At 44.0% G+C, this 15,087-nt stretch overlaps 1 protein-coding gene across 7 annotated transcripts in view; it reads left to right on the forward strand.

Moving 5' to 3' along the window:
• The first annotated feature begins 11,803 nt into the window (after positions 1-11,803).
• PIAS1 (protein inhibitor of activated STAT 1) overlaps positions 11,804-15,087 on the forward strand; it is a 57,469-nt gene continuing 54,185 nt past the window's right edge. For 4 of the 7 annotated variants that reach the window (XR_010475434.1, XM_065076790.1, XM_065076793.1 and 1 more), the window contains exon 1: positions 12,069-12,220. Coding sequence is in view for 3 of the 7 variants with exons in the window: in XM_065076790.1 (XP_064932862.1) it covers positions 12,095-12,220 (126 nt within the window). In the remaining 4 variants the exon portion in view is untranslated. Of the gene's footprint in view, positions 11,901-12,068; positions 12,221-12,953; positions 12,975-15,087 lie in introns of those variants that run through there. The other 3 variants (XM_065076791.1, XM_065076794.1, XM_005511190.3) reach the window with 3 other exon arrangements.

The raw sequence follows: 15,087 nt of genomic DNA on the forward strand, positions 1-15,087 counted from the left end.
TGGATTTGGTTTAAACTGGGATATTTTTTTTTCTCCCCAAAGATGTCCACAGGCAAAGAAATATTTGGAAGAAAAGTAAAAAGGCTAAAAGTGCAAACATGGTTTCTCCTAAAGAAATCTGCAAGTGGCTGTGAACTTCAGGGCAGCAAATGGCAAGTGAAGGGACGGAGGGTCGAGCACTGTTTGTGTGACTCTCGCTACCTCCAGTGAGACCTTTCCCATAAGCCAGGCAAGCAAGATGTTGGTCCTGAGATGTGTCCCTAGAGGTATGATGGTAAACCATCACCCTGATTAACAACAGGGCATTTAATTGTCTTTCTAGGACTATCGCCTCAGCAAAACCTAAAGGGATGCCTGAGAAGGACCATAAACGCATGAGGACCTTTGCAAGGGAACAACTCTCCAGCCTTTTGTAGAATCATAGAATAATTTCAGCTGGAGACCAAACCATTTCACCGTTCCCAGGCTTCTCACAACCATTCCCTCATCCCCAGGGTTTTGGCACATGAGGGAGGGGTTTGCGGTGCTCTGTGGGAAAGGTCTCAGGTGCTGGGGACGTGGCTTTTCCCGTGCTTCGGTGATGCTGCCTTGCTGAAAATGGGCTTTGCCACTCACAGCCTGTAATCAGAGCAGAATCTGCGTGTGAGCGAACACTTTGTGACTCCACTGAGCTGATAAAGAGGTACGGGCTCCAACTAAACACAGACAATTTACTCCTGTTTGTTGTGGTACATGGTGTCCCAAACACGGGCAGTTGGCAGCTCAGAGAGTCTCAAACCAGCCCCAGAGCTCTAAACATGAGGCAATGCCGTGCTGCTGCTGTACTGGGAAGAAGAAATTGGGTATTGCTGGGGCTGTTTGTTTTCTTTTTGTTTTTAATGCTGTTTCTGGCTATTAGCTGTTATACAGTCGATTTCTACATCAGCTCAAGCCCTGGCACCGGTTGGTGTTTGGGACCATCCCTGGTATGACATCTCCGTAATAACCGGGTTTCCTGGAGCGGAGTTTGACCTCAAGTTTGTTCTGTCATGTCCCGATAATTGATCGAGACATTGATTGGGACATTGATCGAGAAAGCCCAAATGTGAGCATGTGACTGACTGCTTGGTTATTTCTGAGCAATTTGGCCAAGAGGTGCCAATTACTTCTTGGTATCGTTTTAAAGAATTTTTGTTCCCAAATGGAAGAAAACTGCAGGAGGTCTACAACAAAAAGAGAAAAATAGTATTAATAGCCTATTTGAATTAGCAGACAGAAGAAAGACCCTTCAGTTAAAGGCTTCCAATTTTTAAAAAGGAAATTTCAACTGAAAGTAAACTTACTGTTTTGAAAGAATTTGCTGGATGGAGACATCAAACTGAAAGGAACTTGTACAACTCTGCTTCTTGGGAGTAATACTATTCACCCATTTATTTCTTTGCTTTACCACAGGAAAATCACCGGGGATCGCTAAGGAAAAGACTGATTTCTGGACTAGGTGAAAGCACATAGCATCTTCCAGGATCAGACCCAGGTATTTCTGTCTCTGATTTTTGTCTGGAGAGTTGATATTTCTGTAGCTCTTCTCATCCTCCAAGTCCTCTGTAAGTGTTAAGTATTTCTGCATCCAGCAAATGGAGCAATAACAGAGGACTTAATTCCACATCTGTCAACTAGTCCTGAACAAATTGTACTTATTTCTCTTTAGAGAGAAACCTTAGGTAAATTAAAAGCTTTAGTGTTCATTTTCATGTAACAGAAGTTCTGAAAGAAATTCTGTCAGTGCATTTTCTGTCTGGATTTTTTTTTTTAATGTATTACATATCATGAACGACTTGGCTTTGTAACTCAGAGATGGTGGCTCTATCTTGGGTAACCTCAGCTCACGCTCACGTCACAATGTCAAAGCCTGAATTTTTGGGGAGCTGATGCTGAATGTTAAGGATGGTTAGTGGTGTTGGGAAGGGAAAAGTGCACCCCAGGGGTTTTAGGGAGATTGCTCTGCTTGTGCAAAGCTGGAGGGCTGAGGACGGCTGAGCACAGGCTGGGCTTTGTTGTGTCCCGGCATCCAGACAGCACATGGTAAAATTTATCTTGTGCTTGACCCTCTGGGGCCGCTACTGACTTCAGTTGGTCTGTGTGCATATGTGGGTGCTGATATATCATCCAAAAACACGTTGGTGGGCTCTTGCACTTGCAGGACTTGGTGGTGGTGACTCTGTGTGGGTGGTGGCACCTCTAGGCCACGTAGTGCTGCTCTCTTCTCCCCCAGCCCTGGGTCTGGAGTGGTTTGTAACATAAGAGGTACTTTTGGGTGCAGGTTCCCCTTTCTCTTACGTGCACATAAGCTTTGTGCTTGATCTGTCCTCCCCCTTGCCGCTGCCCCAGCTGGCGAGCTCAGATAAGGGCTGAATGCAGAGATAAGCAGCTCTTTTCCTTCTCCCTCATCTGGAGGGCCAGCAAATAGGGAGGCTCTGCTTTCCACATCCCATAAATACATGAGAAAATAGCTCCCAAATGAAACAGGTCACAGTTCAGACCTTCATGGAAGACTTCTTCTCTGGAAGACAAATTCAGCAAATACAAAAAAAAAAATAGAAGGCAGGTTCCCCTTCTCTTGAGCACCCCACCACCCCACCGTGTCTCTTAAGCCACCCTTGAAGCTCCAGGATAGTTTTACCTTGAGCAAAACCATATTATGTGATGTGGCAAAGACACACCCTGGAAGAGACAGGTAGGAATTTAGCTCTGGAGCTATTTCCAGTGGAAAACAAAAGGGTTTCTGTGAAAGTCTGGAACAAGTGCCAGCTAAAGGGTATGAACTCTTTCTGTATTGTGTTCAAGTGCAGAATATTACCAGCAAGGTTCATACAAGCCATCAGTAGCTCTTTGGACCCTTCTTAATTAGGCAGGTTGAGTGCAGCCTGGTGATGTCGTCCAGCAAATTGAGAAAACGGGGCAGATAACTTTTTCTTGTTGTCTGTTGGTGTCTCCCTCAGCAACGTGTTTTTAGAGTGACATCCAGGGACGCAGGAATGCATTCGTAATGGGACTTTAAATAACAGGGCATAAGGAAAACGGCAGGAATCCTCTGGGCTTTAGGACTAGTGTGATTTCTGCTATGTATTCTGCCTTACAAAGGAGGCATGATAGCTTCATCACAGCAGTGATAACGGAGTAGAAGAGGACGTAAAGCAGCAGCTATTGCCTGGCTTGGCTTTTCCCTGCTCCAAACCCCGGCATCAGAAAGCGCCGCTGCCACGATTCCAGCGCTGGTATCCATAGCACGAGCCATAGAGCGGATCAGGTTCAAGTATTTTTGCTGGGTTGTGCTGTCTGTTAGTTGGCTCGTGCTGCCAGCAGAGCTGCAGCGGGGATAAATTATGATGTCAAAACAGAGAGATGTTGTCACACAACCATCTCCCCTTCTGGGGTCAAGGTTCTGCTTTATAGCTTGGAAATCCATTAGTCTGTTTGAAAGCATATGGCCAAGAAGGGACAAAAAAAAGTCTTGTGTGTTTGGGTCAGAGCTCCAGACAAAAGGCTCTTTGTGCTAAGAGCTGACAATGACAAATAAAGAGGAACCTGTTGATCTAGGAGAGAAATGGAGGATTATGAAAAGATCACATGGTGAGAAAAAGACCTTGGCTGTTTGTCTGGATGTCAGTCTGGCCTGTCATTGAAATGCTTTCTGCATCTATGGCATATTTGTTAATAGAAATGCTGCCTCCTGCTCATGTGTTGTTTTTTTTCTACAAAATGCTACCTGTGCCTAGATGTGCCACATCAGAGAGGTGATATGCTCTTAACTGGATCCTCGCCATGCCTTAGGCAGAATAATTAATGTTTGTAAATTTCTCTAGAGCGCTAGAAACAGTAAATGCTAAAAAATAGTGTCTGCCCAAGCATGACACATAAATACAGGACACAAAGAAAACCCAACAACAAAACCCCTATAATTCAACAAAGTTATTGGAAGTTGACCAAAAGCTATGTCTAATGCTAATAATAAGCATATTTCCCAAAGGTGACATTTGATTTCTATCCAAAACCAAACATATTTGAAGCTCTGAATATCGCTGTACAGCAGATTAACTGAGACAGTTTAATCTGTGAATAACTTTGCAAAACCTTCAGCCAACTCCAAAGAAACGGCAACAGTCTTGACAAGACTGGGCTGCAAAACGCTTCACAGATAATGTGAGGTCTTTTTTCACAATAAGTCTGGAGAAAATAGAGAATGGCTTTGGTTTTTGTGGCATGCACATCTGGCAAGTGCATATTAGTGATCCGGTGTGCAGAGAACATGCTGAACAGAAATATTTGTATTTATATTGGACATTGACGAGCTGCCTAAAATGACCTCCAGAGTCTATGAAGTGCACTGTAGATGAAAAAAAAAATATCTATTATAGCCCATTATGTTCTGGAATGTGTCCGAGTCCATCATCGTAGGGAGTGCCAGCAACTCCTTGCATTTGCTGTGGTGAAGACGACCTATGGAAACGTGTTTAATTCAAAAGAAAGGGTGTGTATGTGGGGGAAATGACAACAGAATGCTTTTTCTCTGGTTTTATTTATCTTTACAGCTGAGAGACTGCAACAGGGAAGGTGACTGGAAAATGAAACACAAAGGGAAAGGTCCCTTGCTGTTCTTCAGGCACTGGTTTGAAATCAATGCAGAAAATGCACTTGGAAGGACTGTCTCATTTACTGGTTTTCAGTAAATTGCTGGGCTGTGCTTCCCAGTAATAATGGGATAGTCATGTCTGTGCCAGTAAGAATATACTTTTTTTAAAAGAAAAGAAAAGAAAAATAGTGTGCAATTCCATAGTTAAATCTGGGATGCTCTGAATTCTATATGTTCACCCAGAAATATCTGGGACTGCTGCATATCTCTCCTGGTGGCACAGTGTGTTGCTCAGTTCTCTGTAGCTTATTCCAAAGACACAACAAACTGTATTTAAACATAACATCCTTCAGCAGAGAGAAGTGTCTCCTGCTCACTGCAGCCTCCCCGGCACAGCTGAGGTTATTTTCTAACCGCTGCTCTTCCTTTTTCCTTCGCTATCTTGATTTTTCAGCCCTGGCAGTGGGTGATACATTCCCAGTGACTTCAGTGCCGCCAGATTAGGCTCAGGGTCCAATTATCCTCATTAAAAGTATAAACTAATTATTCACAGTTTGAAGAAGGTTTCCTATGGACAGCACCACTAGGGATTTAGTGTGTGACACTGGAATTGGTGCTTAGGTTTTCTTCTAATATTTTTTAACTAGAGGCAGATCTATTTATATATATGTTTTGGGAGAAAAATTTTATGGGTAAATATGATCTTATTAATATTTTCTTTGTTCATTCATTGATGTTAGTAAAGAGCTTTGAAGATGAAAGCAGTGTATGCAATAAATATTAACATTATTCCAACTTATTTTAATGTTGCCAGCATTCCAGCTCCACCATCTTTCATCCAAGAATCTCAAAGTGCTTTCCAAATGTTAATTAATTTCCTCTCAAGAGTCCAGGGACATACCTATTATTATCATCCCCATTTCAGAAAGGAGTCATTCCGAGTGCATTTTACCCCACGACTTGGTCAAAATCAGGTAATATGGTAGGAGTCTATTTGGAAGAGATCCAAAAATTCCTGACTCCCATTCTCCCGTTCTTGCTGCCAGACAACATTCCCTTCTTGGGAGTGGGCTGTGACGCTTGCCTGCCTTCGTCAGGTGCTTTTAGTGGTTACTCTTAAAATAAATAAATAAGAAACCTCCAGCTAATGATAACATGCCACACCCAGGACAGGTGAGGAAACAAAACTCTTCAAAATCAGAATTATTGCGCTTGCTAGTGAGACTGAGTGGGGTAGGGTGACTTTTCTGTATGTTTTAATGTGCGGGAGTAAAATCTTAATTTGATGCTGGTTTAGAGTCCTATTGTAGAGTCAGAGTCTTAATCCATATGCAAAAGAATCTTAAAATGGAAGTTTTTTCTCAAGTGCAGCACAGGTGGAGAGTGCAAGTGAGCACGAAAGATCTGAGCTAAACAGCACATGCTGCAGCTGCAGCTTCTCCTAAAACTCTCTCCCCAAACCAGAGGTTAAGTTAATGATGAGACGAGAAGACCATTTAGAGACAGTATGACTCCAGCAATCCATGAGAACAATGTGAAGTTCAAAAATAGCAGTATTGACTGGTGGAAAAACAACATACATATAATTTTCAGGTAATTACTACGGTATAATTAGCTCTGTTGTTTTCATATGAGCCATCTGAAATTAACTCTACTTGCTACTGGAACTCAGCTTGATTTACAGTGTTCTCATGACTGAAGTGATTCTTTAGAAATAGCGATTAGGTATAAAATGAAGATGTGAGTGCTGTATATCAGATACTGTCCCTGTGCCAGCGGACATAGCCTAGCTGCTGGTGTTTTATTCAGCACTTTGTCCACCTCTACTCTGAACCACTTGAGGCAAGATGAGAGCTAAAGAACCAGAGAAAATTAGTATAATCTACCCCTGTACTGTCTACATCACTCCCATGTGTGGTCCATAATTGAAATTGTAGGACGGGGAAGAGGAAAGAGACTTGTATTGTAACAGGCCTCTGTTGTTTTTCTAGGTCGCTGTATGTGACTGATTCTGCCATGCAAAATTGTTATAGATTAAGACTGTCTGAAAATGTTGGTATTTTACACATGCTGTGTGAGTGGAGGAAGAGAGAGAGTAACACATAACATCATAGTCAGGACTTATTCTCAAAGCTCTGGAAAATTTAGCACCTTGATTTTTATTTATTTATTTTTTTTTTTTTCCTGACGCAGAACTTTGTTTTTTAGGAATTATTAGTATCTGTAGAAAGTAACTTCTTCAGTGCTGGAGCCTTGCAGTCCTACATCAAATCCTTTTTAAATGGAATGAGTTTATTGCAGTTAAAACTTGGTTTTGATGCTGTTAGTCTGTACAGCTTAATTAGAAGTCTGCCTCACCTCTCTGGAGATATTTTGGAAATATATTGAGCTTTCTGTAGTTTTCTGTCCTTGAATTTGAATAGTTCTTGGCCATTTTCAAGCTTGTGAACCATCTGACACTTTAGGTTTTACTTGGCTTTGATACGGGACCGCGCACTTCACAGCTTGCCTGAGATCGGCGATGACCTGTTGCAGTTGCTTTAGTTGTTCTTGTGTCGCATCCACATGTTCCAAAACTGGGTGCTAATGACCAAAAATCCCAATTGTGATTCAGCGAAGTGGAATTTTGTTGACAAAAATCTGGATTTAACTCAGCCAAAGGAAATGCTTTTACAAGTTTAGATTAATATCTCAGGAATGACCATTTTTTCTCAGAGAAAAAACCCTGGTTTAGATCTCAGCTAAAAAAGAAAAAGTTAAAAATTCAAATAAAAGCCCAGAGAAAAGTGGAAAAAAAGGTACTTGCAGAACTAGATTCATTCAACAGCGTCTGCTTTCCTGGAGTAAAAGTTACAGAAGTTAATTTTAGGCAAGTTAAAGTAAATGCTGCACGGCCAGTAGGATGTTTTTACCTTCTTAGCTTGCATTGCCTGTACCATGTACGCCTCATTTTGGCACAGAAAGCAGCCCCTGTGACATAAAACTCCTAGCGTCAATGAGTTTTGCTGTTGTTAAACAAGGCTGTATGAATGGATTTTGCATGAAACCCCTATGGCTGGTTTAGAGGTCATTCAGGCACTTTTCCTGCACTTATGCTCTGTGAAGGCGCAAAACCTGAAAGACGTGGTCGGGCAGCCACGATGGGCTGATCCCAAGGGGGACAAGTGGGGACACCTCATTCTGCTCTTCCTTACCCTAAAATGTAGTCTCCATTTGACATGACTGATACTCCATTTGACACAGTCCAAATATAGAATAGCTTAATTAAGGACAGGCCTTAAGAACATGAGCGGAGTGCTATGAGCAAGCACATATCATCCCTTGATATTGGAGCGGAAAAGGCTAAGCAAATAATTTTAAAGAATGGGCTAATTGTTGTGCCCATTACCATTGTCTTGCAGCTGCGATGCTTTGTATAGCAGTAAAGTACATGGGGAGCCGAGCTTGACTTGGAACACATCATTCCAGGCAGGGCATCCAAATATTGGGGAGGGCAATTAAAATTTTTAAAGATTTGCAAAAATTGTAATGGAGAAAGAGATTGTATCATGACCATGGTAGGCTTTGAGTGCTTGGTGTTATAAACAGCACTCGTGTGTACAGCAGTAAGGTAAGTTGATGTTTAAGAACTGAAAAAACAGGAAATACGCAACTGAAGCTGGGATGTGTCATGTGTAACACTGCACATGTAATTAAAGATTATAGTAACTAATTTACATATGCTTTCCATATTGCAATAACATCGTTATACCAGGAGTTCTAAGGATATAAAAGAGGTGATGCTAACAAAAGGGTCCAGTATCTTTCCTTAATATAGGGCTTTAGGTGATTAACTGCCCCTCTGTAAATTTTAACAACACAGGCAGCAAAAATGTAATGAATCTTCCTTTCCTAAGTAGCCGTCCTTGTTTTGGGCCTAATTTGGCACGTGATGGTAACATATTACATAATTTAATATAATATTTGTTGCAGTTTAGTCCCAGTCGGCAACTAAGCCCCACTCAGCCACTTGCTCGCTACTCTCCCCCGGGAGTGAGCCCTTTCCTCAAAAAAAGCTATTTCTGTGACACATCTAAATGGTTTTTATGCCTCCAACAATCTCAGGGAAAAAAAAAAAAAAAAAGATTTTAATGGCTTGCTGATGTTTTTCTACCAAGAAATATTCATTGAGAATCTATCTTTACATTTTTAAAGATATATTCAGGATCAAAAATGCCTTTTCCATTACTTTTGAGCACAGAGTAAGTTTGGACTATCAGACAAAGAGGGAAACATTTTTGGAGACTCGGATTAATGAAAACAATATGTTAGTAGAAAAGATGCATATCTGTTTTAAAAAATGTTATTGTCTGAACCTGGTTTTAAGCAAGTGAGTTATGTGACATGATACATTTTGGGGGAGGTTACAGAATAGGAAAAATAGAAGAAATGGGGATGGAAGGTTGGTTCTAGAAGTCACTTATTTTATTGTGATATGGCAAAAAGGGGGAAATGAACTTTTGAAAATTGGGAATTGAAAATATCAAAACTTTGAATGGTTGAGGAAAACTCTGATCTCCATTTTTCTCTCTCCCCCCATCCTGTCCAAGGTTGAAAGAAAAAATACTGTAGCTTTAGCTCAGAAAGAAGGTGACTGACAACTAGAATACTATTTTGGAGGTGTTCGTACCTGTTCTGGTTGCAGCCCAGTTGCACTGTTTGAGGGCACGTCCTTTTGAAACAAAGACAGAATTGTGACAGATCTGAGAGTTGCCATCACTGACAGAGTGGGAGCAACTGAGAGCACCTTTGAAAATTACTGTGTGTTGACAAAGTCTTTTCTTGGCAAAGAAACCACCATCTAAGTCTCAGGAGTAGAGAGGAACAAAATTTCATTACATGTAAATAATTATCTAAAAATAGCAGTACAGATCGCTTTTCACATTTAGTTCCTTCTTCATACTAAAAAAGAAGTGACTACCAGAAGTCCAAACTGAAAAATAAAGGGCCTGCATTAGCTTTGTCTGTAAAAACACTTACAGTATTTAGGGTGAAGCATTTTGAACTGAATATTCTGTATCTTTTAATTTGCTTCCCTATTTTAAAGTATCTGAAGACATCCGCAGCCTGTTTTATTTAAAGCAAGTTTTGAAAGAGGACACTGTGGTTTATGGCCGTGTGTCAGGTTTGATAGTGTTATGCCATGATTTAGCAAAGCACTTAAGCACATGTCCACATCCCACTGAATTTGGTAGGAAGTGAAGAAGCAGAGGACAAAGTGTTTGCTGTGCTGCGAGCCTCTTTCAGGGGAGGAAAAAAAAATTAAAAAAAAAAAAGGATTTGTCTTTATATGGTTATAGAGCTTTTTGCCAAATTTACTAAACTAGACACAAACTCATAGATCATATTAGATCATGATTATTAAATGTATTCCGTCACTCAAAATGACATATTCTAAACTGGGCTGGCTCAGACCACTGAAATAGAGCAGCTAATTATGGTACACGTGGGTGTGCTGGGTAGTCATCTGACTTTTATTTTTTTAGATATCTCGCCTAGCACCCTGCTCCCTCCCCAAACCAACATTTGAGACACTATGATAAGCCTTCATTACATGCAGTATTGAGCCTGAGTATTACTTATCAGTCTTTTCTAATTGCTCCTCATTTTCTGAGTGCTCCATTTCATATGCTGATGTTCAATGTGGAGGACTGTAAAAGAAATCAATGAGACAGTGGATATTGGGCATATCTGCATGGAAATGGGATGTACATGTGACCAGGAGAAGAACGAGGGGTACGAGCGAGGACACAAAAGATGCACCTGGGTTTTCTCTCCATCTGGTCTTGAGATCAAGCTGGGGCATGTTTTTGAGTGAAATGCTTTGAAATTTAACGTTTGGAAAGAGGTGTGGGTTGTTTTCCTTTGTTGAGAGAATTGGGTGCTTCATATATGTTCTTACCAATAAACAGGATGGTATAAAAAAGCTGCTTACTAGAACTATATTTGATATCACATTCTTCCCTCAATGGAAACTACGTAATTTTGAATTGTAGCTAACTTGGCTGTTTAAAAAGTGTATAGATGAGGTTCTTAGGGATGTGGGTTAGAGCTAGAGTTAGGTTATGGTTGGACTCGATGATCTTGTGAGGGTCTTCCAACCGGAATGATTCTATGATTCTATTCAGGTCATATGGGAGACATAAATTATAATTCAGTAATAATCATGGTGTCAATCTTTTTACTGCTGATTCCCTGTGTGGCCTCAAGCGTGCTTGCTTTAATCTGTAGAGTGGAGACACGAATGCTTTTTTTAAAATCTTGCAGTGCAGATAATGTAAGTGCTTTCTAAATGTACAATGATGAATTTCGTAGCAGCTGTGGAAAAATAGCTAATTTTGTATCTCTCTCACTTAAGAGGATGTACAATAATGGCCATGTTCAACATTTTTTTTCCATCCTATGCACTAAAGTCTGTGTGGAGAAAGTGTTGTGGCAATCTATAATTACAGAGTAACACTCAGGTAAAAGGAAGCTGAATCAGGCTGAGGTGTGTGACTTAAACACGAGTATTTGAGCTGATGGCCTTCACAAGCGATGCCGTCATCTTGCCAGGTGGCATTTTTTGTGTGTATTTTTTCCCTCTGCATTATCTGTTCTGCTTGTAAGAACTCACATTGTACTCAAAAATTACATGATGCGTACAAGCTTGGATCTAAAAACTCTGCTCTGATTCTGCAGGCCCTGCTAAAACACCTGTATTGCTTTTCCCAAGTAAGAAGAAAACCTGGGCAAAGCTCACGTTGCTTCCCTGAGCTTCCATTGCGCTCGCTCATGGAAATTAAACTTCGTGCTGCAGTTGGTACAGCGGAGGAGCCGCAGGAGGGCCCGTGGCAGGACGATCTCCCGGCTCGTCCTGCGGCCCCGGTGCCCGGCCGGGCCCTCACCCCCCGCCCGGCGGAGCCACAACCTGCTCGGCGCCGCTCCCCCGGGACACCCGGGCGGCAGAGCCGCCCGCTGAGGCACCCCAGCACTGTCCCGGGCTGTTTCACTCCTAAGGCACTTAAAGCTGCGGATTAACTGGCAGGAAGCCGAGTTGCAAATTCCAATTTTAATCAACTTATTACTATAGGAATGCGTGTCCACCTTTTCCCTCTGGTGATGCTGTTCCAGAGGGCGCCCCCTCCGCATCCCGGGAGCTTTGCCCAGCGCGGCTGAGGAGAGCCGGGGCGCGGCACCCCCAGCGCTCCGGCCGCGGAGCGGGACCCGCTCTCCCCTCAGCACGCCGTTCCCCACACGGAGCGACCAGCGGGTAAGGCAGCACCGAGAGGGCCGCGCTGTCAGGGGGAAACTTTTCCAGGCAGGGCGATAGCGATACACCGTCCCCAGGACAGATCGGAAACGCCCTGCCGACCGCCCGGGACTCCCCGTAACCCTGGGGAAGGCTCCTGCGGGCCGCTGCCCGCCGAGAAGCCCCCGCCCGAGAGAGAGCAGAGGCAGGACAAAATGGCGCCGCGATTCAAACGCTGCGCGCTGCGTGCCGGCGGGGGGGCGGCGGGGGGGCGGTGTCCCGGCGGGGTTCACTGCGCCTGCGCCCGGAGTTGCAAGATGGCGGACAGTGCGGAACTAAAGGTAAAGCGCAGCTTCAATTCCCTTCGCGATGCCCCTCGCTGCCGCGCTCGGGGCCGCCGGGGCTGTGCTTGCCTCCTCGTCCGGGGCGAACCGAGCTGCTGCTGGCGCTGCGCGGCGCCTCCCGGCTGTGCCTCGCCGGGGTGGCGCCGGCGGCGCCCCGCCGGTAGCGGGGGCTGAGGGACGGAGCGGGGCGGGGAACGGAGCTGTCCTCCCCTCGCCTCCCGCCCGACCGCGCTCTGCCGGGCAGCCCTGCCGGGCCCGGGGGACGGCAGCGGGGGCTGCCGGGGAGGGCTCCCTTCAGCGCTGGTGGAGGGGGCGGTTGGGCTCGGGCCGGGCCGTCACGGAGGTGAGGGCGGCGGCGGCGACGACGGCCGGGGGAGCCCCCGGGAGTTGCCGGAGCTGGGCAGCGCGGCTCGGCCGCCCCTGGGGCGGGGGACGGTTCCCTGGGCTCCTTGCAAAGTTTCCAGGGGACTCTGCCAGCGGCGCCGGGCGGGGAGGGAGCCCCGAGGAACGGGCTCTGCTGCCGTTGACAGGCGGCCGGTTCCCAACGAGCGCCCTCGCCGCCCGGCGCCGGGGGGGGACGGAAGGGGGGCCCTGCTCGCCTCGCCCCGCTCCCACTCGGTACATAAAGCACCAAACCGTCATATCTTGAGGAGTTACCGGGGGTGAAGCTTATGGCTGATCCTGTCACCCTGCGAAGCACATCGAAACCCGGTGCTCGGGAGCACCCTGGAGCGAAGTTGCAGCTCTCCGGGTGGGTGAAGAGGGGCCAGGGGTCCCGCGGGGTTTTGTGGAGTTTAGAGGGGACTCAGCCCGGGGTGGAGGAGAGGGAGCAACTCCACACAGCATGTCCCATCAGTATTTTGAGGAATGGTAGCGGTGGAATAGTGAGTGGTGGGGCACCCACACTGTGCACCAAAAAAAAAAAAAAAAAAAAAGCATCAAAAAAGACCCCAAGAACTTTCCAGTCACTTTTGCAAGGTGCGTGTGGGGGCAAACGCTGCCTTGCACGCCCAGCAGTGTATTTAGAAGTTTGAAGATTTCACTGCGGTTGTCATAGAGTCATTATTCATCAGGAGAGTTTCTGTCTCGTGCTTTAAAGTTAATACAGTGAAAGACACAAATCAGACGTATGTTAAATGTGTAACATAAACTACAGAGTATGTAAAGTATGACTAGGGAAATACTTTGTCTTTCTCTAGAGTTTCAGTAGGTCTCAGTTTTCTGTGTATTGAAGGTTCTTGCACTTTCGTTTCCAGATGCTTAAAGAGCTGTCAGGATGTAAAAAGTATAAAATCTTTCCATGTTCCAACTTTTGGCGATCTCTGACTGCCAGCTTAGGATAAATAGATCCTAATTTAAATCCTCTTCTGTCCTTGTTTTTCTGGGTATTTTGCAGAGTATATTGTTTCAGCTGTGTTGTCCCAAAGTCTTTTTTGCAAGTTGTGAGTCCCAGATAATGAGATAAAGAGTCAAGATGGGATTCCAGTGTTGAACTTTTGTTAATCTCAGCATGGCAAATGGAGAAGTGTGTTTTGATAACTGGCTCTTCAGAGTTTTTGGGGCATAGTTGCTGGCTTGGGCTTTTGTGACGACTTTATAGGCAAGACTGACTCAAATGGAGTGAAAAGAGGCAAGAGCTAAGCAATAGGTTTGTTTGTTTTTGATGTGTTAAGATGGCAGAACGATGGTCAAGGGACAGTACCGAAAGGCATGATTTTACTGTGAAAATTGAGAATTTATTGATCTTAGGATCTCTGAAACCTGAAGCCTGTCATCCATCCCAGAGGGCTGATGATCTCTGAATGCAGCACTGAGTCCTTTCCTTTTCTCTTTCTCTGCAGCTTCACAGGTGGAGCTTTTGTAGAAGTGTATTTGTGTCAGCTTCTCATCCCGCACTTCTTTATTGATACCTTTCTGAAACCTCTGTCTTGAGAACCAGTAGAGATTTTTTTTTTAAAGTACTGTTGCTGCCTAAAGGATCTGAGGGGTAAATGTCAAACTGACTAGTGTATTTTCAATTTAATTTTGCTGCTTGGGATACATGGTGATACTTGCAAGCTGGGGATACAGGATGGTAGCACTATGTTCTGTGAAAAGTTGCCCAGGTATTTTTTTGGTAGCTACGGGGGCTTGGCAGTTTACATAAGAAAAAAATAGTTACTTCATGAATTCATGTTTTGAAGACTTCAGAACATTTTTTTTTTCTCTAGACTGTACAAAGAAAAAGAGGCGTGTGGGTGTGTCCTCTGTCAGGAAGGAGAGGGAAAGACAAGGGGGCATGGAACTTGTGCTTTGAGTTGTAGCTGTCACATACCAGTTTTCCAGAAGTAGCACAGCTCAGTTATGAGGTATGGGATGGGGCGAGTGCTCCTTGGAAAAACGAGGCTAATGGAAAACTTATATCGTAGTTGGGTGCAGTGGGTATTTTTAAGCAGGAATACATCCCCAGAAAAAGCGCTTTTAAATGCTTTCTTTTTTTGAGAGTTGAAAGGAGATGTAGCTAAGGGAGGATTTGCGATTAATACTCTGCTATTTGAAGAATGAACAGTGAATTCCTTTCATTATTTTATTTTTTAAGTAAAATATTTTCATGTTTCTCCCCTGATTAATTTGCAAATGGCGTTGATTTCAGATTTCATTACCTTTAAAAACTAAAATCGAAAGTAATATTTGCACAGTAACTCATGTGCTTTGCCAGATAAAGTTTGTCAGAACAACTTGGTCAAGTTTCTGAAATATTCTTGCCTTCCTGTGTAAAGAGCCATGGGGGTTACGTGTGAGTAACATACAAGTGTGTAAACTGGGAACGTGATATTATGGGTGGTATTGCCAAAGGCATCAAGTAAAATTAAAGATCTCGCTTC

Source organism: Columba livia, chromosome 11 (assembly GCF_036013475.1).
Source record: "Columba livia isolate bColLiv1 breed racing homer chromosome 11, bColLiv1.pat.W.v2, whole genome shotgun sequence".
Classification (NCBI taxonomy): domain Eukaryota; kingdom Metazoa; phylum Chordata; class Aves; order Columbiformes; family Columbidae; genus Columba; species Columba livia.